The 19,044-nt window shown below is 33.2% G+C and overlaps 2 protein-coding genes and 2 pseudogenes across 2 annotated transcripts; all 4 read left to right on the top strand.

The window, feature by feature from the left end:
* The window catches only part of LOC114424103, a 38,278-nt pseudogene extending 37,971 nt beyond the window's left edge, over positions 1-307 (top strand).
* A 6,549-nt stretch (positions 308-6,856) lies between these two features.
* On the top strand, positions 6,857-13,467 carry LOC114424102 (annotated as a pseudogene).
* A 311-nt stretch (positions 13,468-13,778) lies between these two features.
* LOC114423527 (multiple RNA-binding domain-containing protein 1-like) lies at positions 13,779-14,295 on the top strand. Its single transcript, XM_028390323.1, has 3 exons — positions 13,779-13,861; positions 13,958-14,059; positions 14,135-14,295. The coding sequence occupies exons 1-3, from the start codon at positions 13,796-13,798 to the stop codon at positions 14,261-14,263; spliced, it is 297 nt and encodes a 98-aa protein (XP_028246124.1). The 5' UTR covers positions 13,779-13,795; the 3' UTR covers positions 14,264-14,295.
* A 2,384-nt stretch (positions 14,296-16,679) lies between these two features.
* LOC114420902 lies at positions 16,680-18,302 on the top strand. The gene is made up of 2 exons (XM_028386613.1): positions 16,680-17,187; positions 18,051-18,302. The coding sequence occupies exons 1-2, from the start codon at positions 16,827-16,829 to the stop codon at positions 18,065-18,067; spliced, it is 378 nt and encodes a 125-aa protein (XP_028242414.1). The 5' UTR covers positions 16,680-16,826; the 3' UTR covers positions 18,068-18,302.
* Positions 18,303-19,044: the final 742 nt, after the last annotated feature.

Here is a 19,044-nt window from a genome sequence, read left to right as displayed (position 1 = left end):
TTGCTCATGGCTCCAGTGACTGGTCCCTTCCTAGGGAGGATTGCATCACCTGAAACAAGATTTAAGCAAACAATCAATATAGAAAGATAAAAAAAAAGAAAGTTAAATGCTCTAGTTTAAGTCACAAACAACATGGAATTTTTCTTATTTTTCAGCTGCTGGACTTTGATTAGTATATTATTTTATACAGTAAAACATTTTCCGAAGCTCTTAAAAGAATTGGAGTCATACTGGATCAATTATGTACGAAGGGAAGACTCATACAGATGTGTGTCTACAGGTATTTGACCACTCTGCATCTCATTGACTTTGATAAATCTGTTCCTTTTGACTGTAGAGACAATTGTATACCATTTTCTGCCTAAACTGCTAAATTTTGTTTTCAATTTCAATCAGTTTTCTACATTTTTTTTATCAATCTATGATATAAATAAAATTAAGGAATTATTTCACTTGAAGTCATTTGGTCCACGGTTTGAATCCTAGTTGGTCCTTGGATGTGAGATAAATTGTATTGGAAGAAAAATACCCATCTTGTGTGTGCGTTCAAGATCCCTAACGAAAATTTGTCACTGCTTTTAGCATAAACAACTTCATACAATACCATGCTTACCTAAAAAAAGAAAACTTGAACCTAATATTATTATTGGTTTAAAGCCGAAGGCATGATTGTCTAAGTTGATTAAAAATTAAAAAAATATATATAAAGACAAAAAGTAGTGGCGGATCCAGAAATTTTCCTTAGTGGGAACAAGAAATAATTTATAATATTATCACACGAAAAAATATCACCAGCTATCACAAAATACGTAATATCATGACAAAAAAAGCCAAAATTAATATCATTATATTTTTAATTAAGGAGTTGTTGTCTTAAAAAGTATTAAGCCTAATGATTTTTTTTCAATTAATAATAGTGATGTAATACTTATATGAAATGTATAAATTAAAAAATATAATAAATATAAATTTATAAATATTTAAATTTAAGTATCTATTTTTGTTATTATGAATAATATGTTTATATGTACTTGAATTTTGTGTGTTGAAAATTAATATTTTTTTAAATGTTTTTAATGCCAAAATTAAAATTTATTTTTAAATGATATTTTAATCATTTTGAAAATATTAGTTTTAATTATGTGATATTGTTGAAGTTATGAATTAGTTAACTTTATTATGGATTTAATTGAATATTATCATGTCTCATGTCGCCTATAGGATGTAGGTGATAAAGAGGTCTATAAGCTGAGCTACTTGATGGACTAAGAATTGCTCATTTGTTGCCTGACTCGTTTGTTAGAAGTCTTTCTTGTTGTTGGAGTCAAATTCATCTTTAAATTTTGAAGGATGGTGAAGGAAACTTTAGTTTGAGATGATAGGAGATCTCACTGGTCATGCCAATTTATGTTGATGTGAAAAATCTGTCGACCAATTAGTCTTTATGTCCTGATTAATTGCCATGTCGACTAACTACCAATGAGTGATTCTCTCTAGGCAACTGACTTGATGAAGGGATTTTGTTCCTCAATTGGGTTTCTAGTCCACTCCAAAGAGTTTTCTAGTTGTCGATGAACTGAAATTTCTATGCTAGGCTACTCCTATATAAAATTGTCGGAAAAGAAAGTTGTAAAAGAAAGTTGTGAATAGTTGAAAGGGCAAAGGAAATTTATAACGGCTAAAAGTGGTAAAAGGAAGTTATAAATGACTAAAAAATGGTGAAAGAAAAGTGGTAAATAAAGGATAAATTGAAAATAAATGACTAAAAAAGAGTAATTTGGTTGATTGATCATGATCCTCTTTTATATCTGAGTTTGTCATACTTATAAAGTTTTCTAAGCAAGTGTTAGTTGCTTACAAGACACGTCAGTTGTTATTTTTAATAACTACCCATGATCCTAGATTTTAAGAGATCATGAATTACATGATTTTAACATCCTAAGTTTTTGGTTTTTTGTTGAAATTGTGGCCCCACATTTCTAAGAATTGTTGCAAACAAACAATTGATATTTCCCACTAACAACTTATCTTATTTTTTAGGAATCATGGATCTACATGCATTTGACCTTGAAAAACAAACTTGCAGTTGTCTTGTTCCACGTTCAAATACTCCTTTAGACTTGGTCTACCACGAAATATGACTGATTCAACTCTTCTATATTAGCTGACGAAAATGAACAATCAGTTATTAGTCGACAAAAATTAGAGTTAGCCGCTAGCTGACATAAATAGTGGTTAGCTATCAAAAATAATCTTTTAGCTATTAGTCATTAGAAATGACTATTTTAGTCTCCAATCATCTTTTGCACTAAGATAAGTTAGAATCCATTGATCCACATTAGTCGATGATCATCTATTGAATTAGCCATTAGCTGACAATAAATAGTTAGCCTTAAAAGCAGATTTTTTTTCTGTGTTAACAATATGTAATAATTAATTTAGAGCACTTATCAAGTTGGCAAATATATATAGGCTAATTAATGATTTTTTAAAGCACGAAAGTAAAGAATATTTTCAAATAAGTATCAAATAAAAAATAAAACAAATTATACACTCACATGCATCCTTTGAGGCTTAATAAAATTTTACCCAATATTCTTTCTTTTTTCTATATTACATTGACTTCCTTTTAATCTATATAATTAGGTTTAATTACAAATTTTGTCCCCATATTTTTCTATACTAGGTTGTATTTGGGTGCTTTGAAGTGCTGAGATGCAAATCGCTTCTGAAAGCACTGAGATAAGATATTCATCGGTTGAGCTAAGAGCAAAAGATGCAGGAACCTGCTCATATGAAATGCATAAAAAGAACTCAATGCATCAGTATCAGGTACACCTGAAGGACATACATTATAATATGAAATTACAATTTACAATAGCAACAGAGATATCAAAACTCAAAAAACGTCAAATTCCCATGAAAGGCAGCGAACCTCTCTCGGTGTTTCAAGATCAACCATCTTCCGTTCCTCTCCCGGTTGAAAGACGGTTAGGACAAAGCTCCAAATCTGCTGTAAAACTACTTGCCTAAAGGTCATAGCAAGTACATTCTTAGACCGAGACCTGGAAAATAGATCTTTAGGAAAAAACTTCCCGAGCTTAGCTGCTTTTTCTTTAACTTTCCTAGCAGGTAAGAATTGTCAAAACAACAAGCTTTGAAATTCAATCCTCAAATTGCAATGCCACAATCTCCCACCAAAACATTTCAATAAACGAAATTACAAACACATCCCACAATTGCAGCCTAACACATACAAGCACCTTAAACATGTTCACAATTTCCTCGTCACAACATACACCTTGTTTCATCCCTAATGCAATCGTAGCTCAATATACAAAATTATAGTCCTGTTCGGATAAATTTTTTCATAAACACTTATATAGGAGAGAAATAATAAGAAGGTAAAATGAGTTAAGTTTTTCTCATGAGCTAACTTATGGAGTTAACTTTTATAAAAGCTGAAATGCGTAAGTGCATGCTTGACCCTTCACCAAATTAGAAAAGGATAGGACACCACTACTGCTTGCTTCAAGGGAAAGCACGAAGAACTTGTGAAGAACTCTCTCACCATAGTCTTGGATATCAAATGGTGGATGTGATTCCTATCAGGCCAAAAAAGTCCATTCAATTTAAACTAAAAATGAGACGAAAGACACCCAAAAGATGAACTCACCTGTTCTTCCAAGTTGTTCTCAATTCTTTGTTTCCATGTTGAAACCCTAGCAGCCATTTCAGTTTGCTTCTCATTTTCAGCAATGCTTGCTAAGAGAGCATTCTATATGCGGGAAAATGGTAACCATTTTAGTAGAAGATATACTAGGGCAAGGAAAACAGATACTGCAGAATTTATCATATAGGTCTACAACTCTGGACTGTAGTGTTCCTTCAAAACTATTGTGTGGAAACAATGGGCTGATATATATACTGTTGTGCTTTGCAGGACTTAAATTTCTCTCAGGGGGTTTAGTAAAATAAGTTATGAATTGGGGTAGGGGGATTATAGAAGCCTTTTCAACAGATTTTTGGAAATGATAAATAACTACTTTTATACCCAAAAAGTCAAAGACAATAGCACTCCTACCAGGTGAGAGCGGCAAAGATCTTCCAAACTAGCCTGAGAAAGATCTACAGCTTCATCAGGGTTGACATGAGGTCATCAAATTCATGCTGTTAATTCATGGAGATACCATCAAATCCATAACAGTGTCTATCTATCTATATATATTCTCAATAACAAAATATCTATATTCGATGGTCAAACCTGTATTGTCCCAGGAGGAAGTGTAAGTTTAAAAAATAAAGTATCAAAATCACAAGCACTATAATCAAATTAGAAAATAAATAACACAAACACAACTTTAAAGCAAACTCAAAAATAAGTATTAACAAAACAATGAATATTCATAATTATTAACTCTTGAAATGGATAAATGTTTGGCCACTGAATTTGACTAATAATTAATAATTGGGGTTCCAACAAGTTTTGTTTCATTAATGCTCATCGATTAGTTTCATCACCTTCTGAATTCTGAACTTGTAGTTTATATAATCAAAGAAACATAAACATTTCAAATTATATAATCAAAGAACTAAGTTTCATGGGTGTATTCCCATTAAGCAATACCTCTCCTAGAAAGTCCACAACAAAATCATCTTCAACAAAGCCTTCTTCCTTGTTCCAAACAACACCAAGCCCCTGCGTCATCCATCCCAAACAGATAGTGTCAAAACCATGAAAAATAATAGTTAAAAGACTGAAAACAATCAAAAAAGATGATACACCAAAAAACTATGCAAAGATAGTTTCACCTGGAATCACAATGCTTTATCCAAAAGGCAAAAAACTTTGCAAAAAATAGTACAAAAAAACAAAAAAAGCTAAAATGTCTTTTACTTCTAACATTAGCAAGTCAAAATTCTTTGATTTTATCGGTACCAAATGACATGTTGTGATTCATATACACAACATCACCTAGTATATGTAGTTTCAAATTCAAGTCACAATTGTACAGTCTTTGTATGAAACCATAATGGATTCAATGTCCAAGGAGCTGATATACAAATTTGAAAGACAAAACATACCTTGTAATTCATTGTCTCTGAACTAAATACTAATACAAATACATATTACTGTTGAAACAATATGCTGTCAATTTCTTGCGAAGTATTGTGATGGCCTCAACGTCTAACACTGTTCCATAAGAAAATCACTACAAAATTTTAAATGAGGACATTAGTAAGGACCACAAACATTCATTTATATATATTAACCAAAGTTAGAATTAAAGGTAGGACTTTTGTAAATATACCCTATTCCATTCATTCTTCAAACCACCACTAACTATGCATCACATCCAATGTATCACATAATATCCACACTCATAGCCTCCAGTTTGAACATGACTCTGAATACAATATGAAATATACTTAACATTCCAACCATAGAAAGTTACAGATGTGAGTAATTCAAAACACCTATTCATGAAATAATGACTAACTTTTGCTTCAATCCACTGAGGTACAGGTTGATTAGACACACCTTCCAAATTAATGGTTACTCTCTTCATTGCACTAGTTACAAAAATAACATAAACTTTTGTGTAGGGAATTTGAGACAACTTTCCAACTAGAATGTGCAATTTGATTTTTTTTCTCATGCTACTACCCCCAAGTAACTATGGAACTTTTGTTTATGGGGGCCTGATCCTCTGCCAGTTGCAGGATTCACGTTAATAGTAGGTCGTGGCTGATCCAAGCTTCTGGTAGTCAACCTTCTCAGTCAGGTAGTTTGTCTATTCTTCCTTGACGTAGTTACCGAATGAGCATTTGAAGGTGGAGGGGACCTTGGGGGTGTTGACATGGGTCCTACTAAAAGTATAAGGACAAAATTAGTAAACAAAAACCAATTAAAACAACATATAAGCATAAAATTATAAATATCCACAAATGTAAAATGTAATATACTTGATTTCATATATTAAACATTACTTGGGTATATCGCAGTTACGTAGGTGTATTCTCCCATAAACCTTCATCATGATCATTATGAGTTGTATATACATCATCTTCCTCATTTTTAGCATTTATGAAAGGCATCTACGGGGAAAAGGCAGACATGTCGTTAACATCAAGTGTTGAACCATCAATATCGTAAGTGATACCACTTGTTTATTCTGTAGAACAATTGACCATCTTGAGTCACTCGGATCTTCGACATAAAACACTTGTTTGGCTTGTGTTGCCATGATGAAAGGTTCATCCTTGTAACCAACCTTTTGAAGGCCAACCAAAGTAAACCCCATTTTGTCTTGACACACGCCCACATTTGCATTAACCCAATTACACTTGAAGACATGCACCCTAAATTCACCATAATGAAGCTCCCAGATTTCTTGAATCACTCCAAAATAAGGCATGGACACTCAAATTGGGTTGTTATTTGATGTGCTGCTAAAGTGATCCGAATGAGCATCAACGGTCACCCCACTGTTCTGCATGGTACTTTTATCATCTTGTGACCTTGTGTAGAAGGAATAGTTATTGATATCATATCCCTTCCAAGTGGAGACATTGAGATTTGGTCCAACAGCTAACAATCTTAATGTTTTGGAAGCACTGTCATCAATGAAGATAGTTTTTCTAAACCAGTTAATGAAATTTCTATTGTGCTCTTGCAACACCCTCATCATATTCATGTTTGGGTGAGTAGCTATGACATTTTGTTTATGAGCATCTATGCAAGGATAATCTTTGTTTTATTGTTTAATACATATAGATGTGCTTGTGAGAGCTGCAGGTGATACATGATTACAACATTGAATCCTCGTGTTCCCCTTCCTTCTTGTGTGCAATCATGACGACTTTGAGGAAGCCCAACAGGCATACTAGTTTCTATATACTCAAAACAAAACTCAATAGCTTTTTCAGCGATGTACCTTTCAACAATGCTTGCTTCGGGTTGGTATTGATTCTTGGTATAACCTTTTAGGACCTTCATGAAGTGTTCTACCGGATACATCCACCATAAAAAGATGGGCCCACACAACCGTATCTCTCATACAAGATGTACAACTAAGTGAATCATAATGTCAAAAAATGATGGCAGAAAATACATCTCCAATTGACAAATGATAATGGAAGCCTCATTTTCCAACTCATCCAACTATTGAGGGTCAATGACTTTGCTACAAATTGCATTGAAGAAAAAACACAACCGAGTTATGGCAACCCTAACTTTGTCACGTAATATATTGTGAATGGCTACTGGCAATAGTTGTTGCATTAACACGTGACAATCATGAGACTTCAACCCAACCAATTTTAGATTATTAATGGATACAAGGCTCTTGATATTTGAAGATTAACCTTGTGGGACTTTAATGTTTTTTAAACAATGACAAAATCTTTTTTTCTTTGTCGTTGACATTGTGCGACATGTTGGGGAAAATATGTTCGATGACCTTGTGATACTGGATGCGACTGATCTCATATACCCATGTCTACCAAATCTTGACGACATTTTAAACCATCTTTTGTCTTTCCTTTAATGTTAAGAAGAGTGCCAATTAAACTATCTCACACATTTTTCTCAACATGTATTACGTCTAGACAATGTCGTACATGTAGATCGCATCAGTAAAGAAGATCAAAGAATATTTACCTTTTCTTCCAAATGTTTTTCTCAAACCCATCCTTTTTTGTGTCTTCCCAAAGATAGTTATGACGTCCAACTAACGATATCGGTGCACTTTCAATCTCTAATGTTCCATTAAATGCTTTCTTCAGTCGCCAATACAGGTGATAAGGTTTCAGAAATCTTTGATGCCTTATATATACTATCTTCTTTCCATGCTTCAGTTGGATGTAACTTGTGTCTTTCTCACATATAGGACATGCGTGGTGTCCTTTCACACTATATCCACTCAAATTCCCATAAGCTAGAAAGTTGTTAATGGTGCAAAATATCATTGCACGCAGCTTGAAGGTCTGCTGAAGATTCCCATCATACACATCAACCCCGTGTCTTCAATCAAGGGAGCAAGATAGACAACAATATTATTTCCTAAATGTCTTGGACCAGCTATCATCATACGCAACATAATGTATTTTCGCTTGATGCACAACATACGAGGAAAGTTATAAATCATCAGCAAAATAGACAATGAACTATGGCTGGTGCTCAAGTTACCAAAAGGATTGATTTCGTTAGAAGCAAGACCAACCCTTAGGTTTCTTGGATCCTGTCCAAAATCTAGATACAACCGATCAATTGTCTTCCATTGGGGAGAATCTGTGGGATGACGGAGCAATCCATCATTTTTTCTGCCATGTGCATGCCATGTAAGGTTTTTTCATCATCTGCATTAGCAAACAATCGCTTAAACCTTGGTATTATTGGAAGATATCATCACACCTTTGCTAGACGATCGTTGTTTGTGGTTGGATCATCATTGCATTTGGCATACTTCACTTTGTAGCATGATACCCCACATGTAAGGCAGTTGCACATTTTGACAAATTGATTTATGTACTAAATACAATCATTAGGGCATGCATGTATTTTCTGGTATTCCATACCCACAAGACATAAAATCTTCTTCACCTCGTAATGATTCTTGGGTAACATGTTGTCTTCAGGAAGCATATTCTTCAATAACACAAGCAATTCAGTGAAGCTTTTGTCACTCCACCCAAACCTTTCCTTCAAGTTCACCAAAGCTAACACCCTCGATAACCGTGTGAAGGTTGTGCATCCCAAATACAAGGGCTTCTTAGAATTATTTTCTAATTTTTTATACAAGGGTGCCTGAGCTTGCCTCAATTGGAGGGACTGTTGACATTTGAGGTAATTCACCTTGCCATAACCATTTTGTATAAGTAGGACTGATACCCTTACATATAAGATGTGATCTAATATCTTGCAATGATTTTCGTCTCCCATTCACACATTTGACACATGGACATAAATATTTTCCACCCATTGCCTTTGCATGTTGTTGCGCAAATTGCAAAAAAATCTTCGACCCCCTTCTTATTCTCCTCAGTTATGCATGGTGCTTTCATTCAACTTCGATCCATGTTTGGTGTATTGTGATACCAGATACATTATCCCATATGCATGAAAATATCACTTTTTCATAAAAATGTGTGGCCCTATCCCATTCGGGAAGATATTTTTTACTTGATTCGTACGTACAAGTTAAGTAGGTTATGTTAAATTTGAAGAAATTTCGACAGTATTTCGCATTGGTCTTCAAGTACATGATATGAAAGCGGTGACATGAATTCACCATGATCAAGTATGCACCCGAAGAACAAATCTTCATGCACTAAACCGTAATTTAACCAAATTTAACACAAAATACTTAACCTATAAGCAAGAATTAAGAAAAAATGAGTCTTCCCAAACTGTCCAAACGAACAATTCGAGATTCAATACAACGATTAATCCAAATTGTTTGTATTAGTCATTGTATTAAATCTCAAACGGGGAACTATGGTTCACTGACAATGCAGAAAATTTTAATATTAAACATTACTCATATATCAACAACAAGTGTAATAACCACATAAGTGTCAGAGTGACATACATACCTCCAAAGATGCTAGTAACAAAAGCTGAGTGTGGTGTCGGTAGTGATAATTATACAACTTTATCTTCACTCAATCAACAACAAATTTTTTCAGTAGATTTAACTTCCTATGTCAGTCAAATAATATTACCTACAACCAATACAAATTGTCTAACATTAAAGGTTGAATACAACATGCCATAAAAATATTAATTCACACACACACACACACACACACAACCAATATATATATGTATGACTAATCACCTATAAACCTATATGATTTATCAAATTATAAGTAACAAACCATGGCCAACACGGTTAGTAGGTTTTTATAACCCATGGTCGTATTTTTGTTTCTTGGAAATTTCCTTAATTTCATTTCCTTTGGGTATGTTTCCTGTAATTTGATTGGGATTTTGTGTTGAATGATTTATGGTGTAATTTTATGATAGTATATGTAGTAGACATGTAGTTTTTTTTTCTTTGGTTGGTATATATTTACTGAAGTATGCAATTTCTTATGATTGATTTGATGGATGTATTTTCATTTGTTCTGATTATTTATTTTTCAATGTGCTATGCAGCCCCTTCTTGCATCACTTGGTTGGTATGTAACATTTTGCCTAGGCCTTTGTTAAATATGTGTTACTGCCCTTCTAATATGCTGTAGTGTCGGGGGCTATAGGTTCATGCTCAGTGTTGTTTGCTAAATCGCTGTAAGTCAGTTACTCCAACATGTTGCCATGCTTCATGATACAAATATAGACTACTACTACTATACTCTGTCCCTAACAGGTTCACCAACATGGAGCCCTACCAAACAGCAGGTCATGATCTTAAAGGAACTGTATCGGAGTGGCATTACAACTACTAGTGCAAGCACAAAGCCTGAGTAATTTAATCTAGTTTTAATAGCATTTCTTCCATCAGAGTATGTGGATATGAAACAATCTTAGGGAGTTACGGGGGTGTATTGAATTAAGATTTTAAAGCATATTTTCTAGCTCATTATCCTATCTTGGCATTTTTGTTGCTTACTTTTCTTATTTAGTGGATTGGTAAACTATGTTCAGTAGTGAGGTACTGGAAAAGTTATTGTTGTCACTGTTAAATGTTCATTGTCTAATGATATTTATGTCAAGCTTTGAATCATTTGGAGATGATATTTCAGGTTGTTTTCCTTGAACTAGCGGAAGCTCGAGCAACTTTTAGAGGTTTAGCTTACAAGCGTTTCAAGTAATAATCTATTTATCTTTTGGTCATAAGTTTCATCTAGTAGTGTTCATTAATAATGTAATATTTTAATTTAACTTCTATCAATGGATATTCTACTAAAGGTTGTCCTCCATGAATGAATTTATTGTTTCCTTCTCTCTTGATTTTCATAAAAAAGAAGAAAATAAACTTATTACTATTGCGCTAGCTATAAGTTTTAGGCAGGTCTACAACTGTACTACTTTGTCTTCTATGTTATTTGGGAAATGGAAAGCATTGACTAAGAATGGTTTTGTCAGAACTTTTTCTCTCTTGCACACAAAGGAAGTAGTGTGGGAGTGGGAGGTATAGAGCATATGAAAAAGGAAATGGAATGATAGGTATCAGAGATATAATACAATTTGTATATTGTATTAAAGCTAATCCCAGGCCTGTATCAAGGTGTTGACAGGTTATGAATGCTAAAGAAAATGAAAGTGGTCTAGGAAATTTGAAAGTGTCCAGTCTCCCAAGATTCCCAACTAATCTTCAACTATCTCTTACCATCCCACTATCGTATCATATATGCCCTCACTTCCTAAAAAAAAGAAAGACAAAATTCTCTTACTCCCTATCTTTCTTGTCAGGTCATTAAATGATCTTGCATCCTTTCTCTATTAGCTATGATTTCCTACACCACTCCTTTTTTACCCTTTCATACATGCACCTTAGTTACTCTCGAGGTCCTATTGTGGAAGATTAACCCAAAATTGAGGCTTTAACTTTTTGGTTTTTACTTGTATTATTATGGTAACTAGACTAAAATCTGCTGGTTGGGAGTGGAAAGTAACTCTGAGATGCTACATAAAACCATAATTTTGCTTTTCCTCTCTTGGATGTATGAATATTCTTGGTTAAAGCAACCCCTCCTCCCATTTCCAAAATTATAATAAAAAAGATCATAAATGCTAACAATAGGTGTTCCAACACCTATATAAATAAATTTGTTGCCTATGATATCGATGGGGATCCAAAACCTTTCCCGTCTTGATTGGTGTGATTTTTAGTTTTAATTATACAATAAGGATGGCTTGGTTTCAATTTTTTATTTATAAATAATTACTATATGCAATTTTATCCCCACTTTTTTTGTTGTACCCCAAATCTTTCAAAACAGGAAAAAGTAATAATTTTGTAATTATCCATGAATACAAAAAATAAAAATGTTTTCTAATAGTAATAAAGAGACTCTTAGCTTTAGGATAAAGTTGCAAGACTTTGAATTATACTATTATATCTCTAGTTTACCATTATGGGAATGTCAAGACACACTTCTTGTGAATGTGAACTGGTGAAGCATCAAACCCAAGCACCCTGATTCATCTAAACAACAACAATAATAATAATATAAGAGGAAAACGAGTTACATGTAAAAGGAAAACATAACTTTGCTTCCAAGCAAGTGAGTTCTTTTGAAACATATAAGAAAGTATACAAAGCAGCTTTGTTTAATCAATGACATATTATCTATAAGTTGATATAGTCATCAATCATTTATTGTTGTTGTTGTCTTTTTTTTTTTTGTAGAACCTACCAGAGCCAAAGAAACAAATTCCTTGGAGGACAATAGTTTTGGTGGTCCAATGAATGAGTCAACAATAAGTAACAAAAAAAGATACTACCATTGGCTCATAATAGCCATCCATTCTTCACTTGTGTTGGTGTGTGCATCAGCAACAATAATCCTCAGAAGATTGTACTATGAAAAGGGTGGAAAAAGCAAATGGATGGGAACACTTGTTCAACTTGCTGGTTTCCCAATTCAGCTTCCTGTTTACTTCTTTTTAGCACCCAAAAATCTCACCACAAATAATAGCATTCATCCAAAACAACCATCAGTTTCAATGCTATCATTTATCTATGTCTCAATTGGCCTACTCGTGGCATTAGATCGTTATTTATATTCAGTTGGACTATGGTACCTTCCTGTTTCTACCTATTCACTCATTTGCTCATCCCAGTTGGCTTTCAATGCTTTCTTCTCCTACTTCCTCAACTCACTCAAGTTCACACCTTACATAATCAACTCTCTAGTCCTTCTCACCATTTCCTCAACCCTTCTTGTGTTTCAAAATGAGTCATCATTAGATGATGATGATGATTCAGATTCCATAAAAATCTCCAAGAAAAAGTATGTGATTGGATTCATATGCACAATTGGTGCATTTGCAGGGTATGGACTATGGCTTTCCATTACACAACTTGTGTTCAAGAAGGTCATAAAAAGAGAAACTTTCAAAGTGGTCTTGGATATGATATCATACCCTTCCCTTGTAGCTACCCTTGTTACCTTAGTAAGACTTTTTGCTAGTGGAGAGTGGAGTGGTTTGAAAGATGAAATGAAGGGGTATGAGATGCGAAAGGCTTCATATTTGTTGAACCACACTTTCACTGCCATACTTTGGCAAGTCTTTACTATTGGTTGCTTGGGGCTTATTCGTGTGAGGTTTCTTCACTCTTCTCTAATGCCATAAGCGCTTTGGGAGTGTCTATTGTTCCAATGTTGGCAGTGTTGTTCTTTCATGACAAAATGGATGGCATTAAGGGTATCTCTATGGTGCTAGCTATTTGGGGCATTGTATAATATGTGTATCAAAAGTACTTTGATGATATAAGCTATGTAATTGTCAACTAACCCGAGTTAGTTAGTGACATGTGTCACACAATTGTCCTAATTGTTAAACTAACTAACCATAGTCTAACTACTAACTATAGTTTAGACTTATAGTTTAGCTAAAAGAAAAGAAAAGTTACACCAAGTAAGTATATTCCTATAGGGAATTTAAGCTATCAAGTTTGTTCTTTCCAATAATGAAATTTGTCATCTATTTATATTTTTTAAATTGTTGAAATTAGTTGTTTCTAACTAATCCATACTGCTTGTTCTTCATTATTAATTAATTACATAATCTATCATGCTTCAGGCTCGGTCCCTGTTCATCAAGAACCTAAATTTCAAGACTATGGATGAAAGTCTGAGGAAACATTTAACTGAACACATGAAAAAGGGAAGCATTTTGAGTGTCAAGGTATTGGTTTTATTTCTAACTCATTATGACTTACCTATATTTCATATTTTTGTTTTGTTGCTTCTCTTATTTTGGTTTTGTTGCTTTCACAAATAGGTGAAGAAGCATTTGAAAAATGGGAAAAATGTTTCTATGGGGTTTGGATTTGTTGAGTTTGACTCCCCTGAAACTGCTACAAATGTTTGTAAAGATTTACAGGTATTTACATGTTATTGCATTTTGAGATCCTAATTCTACTTTTGTTTTTTTTACTTCTATTTTTTTTTAATTTAGGGGCCAGTTTTGGACAGCCATGCTCTTATTTTACAACCTTGTAATGTCAAGAATGATGGGCAAAAACAAATGACAATTGAGAAGGATAGGAGTTTAACAAAATTGCTCATAAAAAAATGTTGCTTTTGAGGCAACAGAGATGGACCTGAGACAAAGCACTTAAAAATATGACTTATGCGACCAAGCAAAGCTACCAATGGCCATACATAGTACCCAGTTTAAGGGACTTGTGATGAGTTTTTGTAGCTCGAAATGATCTCAAATCATGACCAAAACGACATTCATTACCCACTGCGATCAAAATCCCCAACCTACCAGCTCTTGGTAAAGACAAGAAGAACCAAATAAGATTTTGACACTCATTGGTAGTTACCTATGTGACGATGGCCGCACACAATGCCAGCGCGATAGAGACCCATACAGCTTTGACGGTCAGTGAGTAGATGAACAGAGTCAGCACACCAAAGATGAACTCAATGAGGGCGGGCAAACTGGGTGAGCATGAGGGCGTGAGTGGGTTAGAGTGTTTGAGCGAGGTGAGGGACTTGCAAGAATAACCTAATTTCAAAGGAGATAATTTGGGATTACGAAAACAGCGCCGGTTCTTTACACAAAACTGTCATCGTTCACGTTCATGTTAATTATAGAATTGCCACATTCATACATTCTAAGACGGCTCAGAAAAACCGTCTTAGAATTTGTGTCATAAAATAAATATTTATTGTCCCTAATTGCAAAAATGTCACCGCGTGACATTCTAAAACGATTCTGCATAACCGTCTTAGAATATCCATCGTAAAATAACACTTTTCTAGTAGTGAATCCAACGGATGAGAATGATTGTTCTTATTCTCACATAAGAGGGTTATTCTTATATATATATATATATATAACATATCATATCTATATTAGAGTGAGAGAATTAAATCTTGATCGTATCAATTATCGTTAACCAATCACCATGACTGTTACCACTTTCACCACCGTCATCGTCACCGTCGATCGCTGATGGCGATGATATGGTGGCGACAATGACGATAATGGTCATGGCGGCGAAGATGGTGCTAGTTAATGACGGTAATGGTGGCGGCGACAATCATAGTAGCTGCAATGACGATGACAACGACGACAACGAAGATCATGGTGGTAGTTGATGATAGTGGCGATGGTGGTGGTTGAAGCAATGGTTGTGGTGGTGACATCAACAACAACCATGATAGTGATGGTTAAGTAAGATATTTTAGGGAGTAATAATTGATATTTTTATAGATTTATTTGTTATTTGATTAATCTTATAGAGATCTAATGATATATTAGATTTTAATTTAAAATTTTAAATATTTTAATCTCAATCATTTATTATTTTTAATGTTGATTCGATGGTTATTATAAGTTATTCTCATCTAATATAATGTTCTCAACGGATTCGTAATATATGTATAAATACAATGTAATATTAATTCACCCGAAACAATGACTGCGTTAAGAAAAAAAATGTCACAATTATCCAATGAACCACTTAGTTTAGGTTAACAAACCTTGTAATTTGTTTCGATTGTGTAGAATTACCACGCGACACGTGTTTTTTTATTTTATCAACTCTTGTATTTAGAAACGGTGGAAAATATCGTCACTAAGAGCACTCCAATGTATGAAAAACAATTTAGAAAGCCCAGCTTTACCAATAAAATTTGTTCAAATTTGTTTCGACCATTATGTACAAGAAAATCAATTATGCAAACCGCTGAACAAGCAAACCCAATAACGGTTAGTATAAATAATAGCGACTTCTCTTTCTTAAATACTTTCGGTGTGACAACTTCATATCACTACCATAATTATATATATATAAAAAAAAAAAGCAAAAACAAAGAGCCACGTGTACTTGGTTTATATATCAAGCATGCATAGTGGAGCAAATTATGTGGCAGCCCCTAGAAGTGCATCAAAGTTTTGTCTGGCCAACTTTTTCTGTGTTCACACTGGATTTTCGTCCCACCTACCATGACATGGCAGTGTCTCCAAGCTCTGTCATAGAATAGAACATGCTAGAAGCCGAAAAAGAAGGCATAATTAGCACTCTTCTTATATGCAAAAACAAAATCAAATATTTACCTTTTATAGCATGCCAAGGGATATAGCTGGGCTCATTGTGAAAGGAGGCATTATTATTTAGATAAATACCCAAATTCTTCTTGAAAATATGATTTAGTAATAATTTGGCCCTTAAATAAGAAGAAATATAAAATAATCTCTGAATATATAAAAAAAATGATAAATTAATCTTATCATTAAATTTGTATGATCATTTTATTATTAAGTTATAACGTTTAATGATCAATTTGACAATAATTTTTATTTTTCGAGTACTAGTTTAATATTAAGTTATAAAGTTTTAAACATTTAAAGACTAAATTTAAAATTTTCATCTTTGAAAAATTAATTTATGGACGTTTTACGCTTTCATAAACCAATTTGATTAATTATTATTATTATTATTATTATTATTTGTTGAATATCCTAAGGCTACAACCACCCCTCTACTGCTAATCTCACACCCCTTTTTCCCTTTAAGAATTGTATATGAAGAAGGTGATGTTAGTCCATGGAATTCAGAATGCTAAAACAAATTAATTGTACTGATCATATATAGAAGTGAAGTGAGTGATCAGTGTCAGCAGATTTTGAAAGAATGATGATGAGGGACATGAAGGGTAGAGTACTTTTCCTTGTGGCATTGCTGATGTTTCTGTTGGCATCAGAGGTGTTGATTTTGGAGGCTGAGGGTGCTGGAGGAGAATGTGGAAAGACCCCTATAGGGTCTGCAGCTGCTAGCCTAAGCCCATGCTTGGGTGCAGTTAGCAATGTGAAGGCAAAGGTTCCATTGGCTTGTTGTGCAAGAGTTGGTGCTTTGCTCAAGACTGCTCCAAGGTGCCTCTGTGCTGTTCTCTTGTCACCTCTGGCCAAGCAAGCTAAGATCAACCCTGCCACAGCCATCACCATTCCAAAGAGATGCAATATCAGGAACCGACCTGCTGGGAAGAAATGTGGAAGTAAGTAATTAACCACTTTCTACTTCAACTTAATTGGTTTTCATCGTTTCAAATTTAGCATGCATTCAAATTTTGGAGTACAAAGGCAATAGTCCGCACATTTTTCTTTAAAGTAAAAAAAAATCCTATCAATTTTTGTTTTAGAGACCAGTCCTACATACTTTGCATTTTACTTAAAACAAAAAGGAAGAGAGAGTAAAAATAAGAATAAATAAATAAAAATAACTTAAAAAATTGTCCAAACGACAAGTGGTGACAGCCGGATAATTTTTATAATACTATAATTATATGGACAGAAATTTTGTCTTGAAAAATTTTAACATTAGTAAAATGAGAAGTACTAGTTTAGAGATGGTAGAGGGACAGCATAAATGAAAAACCTGTTTTTCTGGATTAGACGCTCATGAGCATGGTTTTAAATTACGGATGTAATTATCACATTTTATTGATCCTTCATATTATAGGACATTAAATAAAAAAAATGGAACTGCAATTGCAGTCACATTAGTTGTGGAGATCCCAAAATTGATTTAGTAATTAAAGTAGGCTAAAACAATATCAGCCATTTTAGCAGAATAATGATTAAATATATGAAACATTGCCTTTAATGGTAATTATCTGCTTGTAAGGGAAAGGTAGAATAATGACTAAATATTTGACCCAAACAGACGTGTGCGCCAATTTTAGAAACTTGTCAAGAAGAAAAGCTGAAGAAAATTAGCAAGTCTACCAATGTTTTACTAATCACCAACTTTGGTATACAATAACATGAGGCATGATAATATAGATTTTTCTGTTCTATGCTTCTTCTTTTGAACAAATTTTTAATGTGCATAATTAGCCATGCCTTTTTCTCTTTACAGGATACACTCTACCTTGAAATCAAAACAATGGAATAATAATATGCAGTATTAAGCAGATTAGAGAGCTAAATAAGTGCACGCAGTCATATGGCATCTTCTACCGGGAGAGTGACCTGTTTCGATTGTGGCATTGTGGTTTGCTGTGTATTGTTATTTGTTAAAGTCACATAACTTATGTCTTGTTTGTCATGATAATATTATAGATTATGTCATCTGCCCCACTTAATACCATTTCTTCCCCTTTTATTGTGACTTTAGTTACAATTTACAAGAATTTATCTAGTAATTAGTATTTTAATATGTATATAGTATAATATAAATGTTTATTTTATATAAATAAAATTTATAATCAATACACATATTTAAATAATATTATAATAAAAAAATGTTTTTAAACACATAAATTATATTTTAGACGTATCATAAATAATTTATATTGTGATATGTTATTATTTTAATTATTAATAATTTCATTTAAAAAATATTTAAGTTAAAACTAACATAATAGATGAAAGAGATAAAAAGTTAAATTAACATTAAAAATATATATATAAGAGAATAAGTATATCATATGCATGTTGAGAACTTATTTAAATTTTATATCTAATATTAACTTAAAAAATTAAATAAGTTATTGATACATATAAGATTAAATTATTATTGATTTATATATTTAAAGATTAAAATGATTATTTACACGTCTATTATTTCATAAAAGTTTTATAAAAAGAGAGTACTTAAGTAAAACTGTAAAAGTATATGTGAGGAAAACCAAATTGCACTTTTTAATATAGAAATAATTACACAAGTCTAGATACAACCATCAGCACGAGAGACCTTAAAGACTCCAGTTGCAAAGTTTGGGGAAATTTATGAACGGGCATTTTCATCCAGGATATTGTCTAGTTGGACCATTCCATCGTGTTATGATCATGGGATTCATGTGAAAATAAAGACTCTTTTCATTTTGTTATAATTATATTTTAATATTTTA

Source organism: Glycine soja, chromosome 8 (genome assembly GCF_004193775.1).
Source record: "Glycine soja cultivar W05 chromosome 8, ASM419377v2, whole genome shotgun sequence".
Classification (NCBI taxonomy): domain Eukaryota; kingdom Viridiplantae; phylum Streptophyta; class Magnoliopsida; order Fabales; family Fabaceae; genus Glycine; species Glycine soja.
The sequence above is the reverse complement of the archived record's forward strand: the minus strand, read 5'-3'. Positions and strand labels throughout refer to the sequence as shown.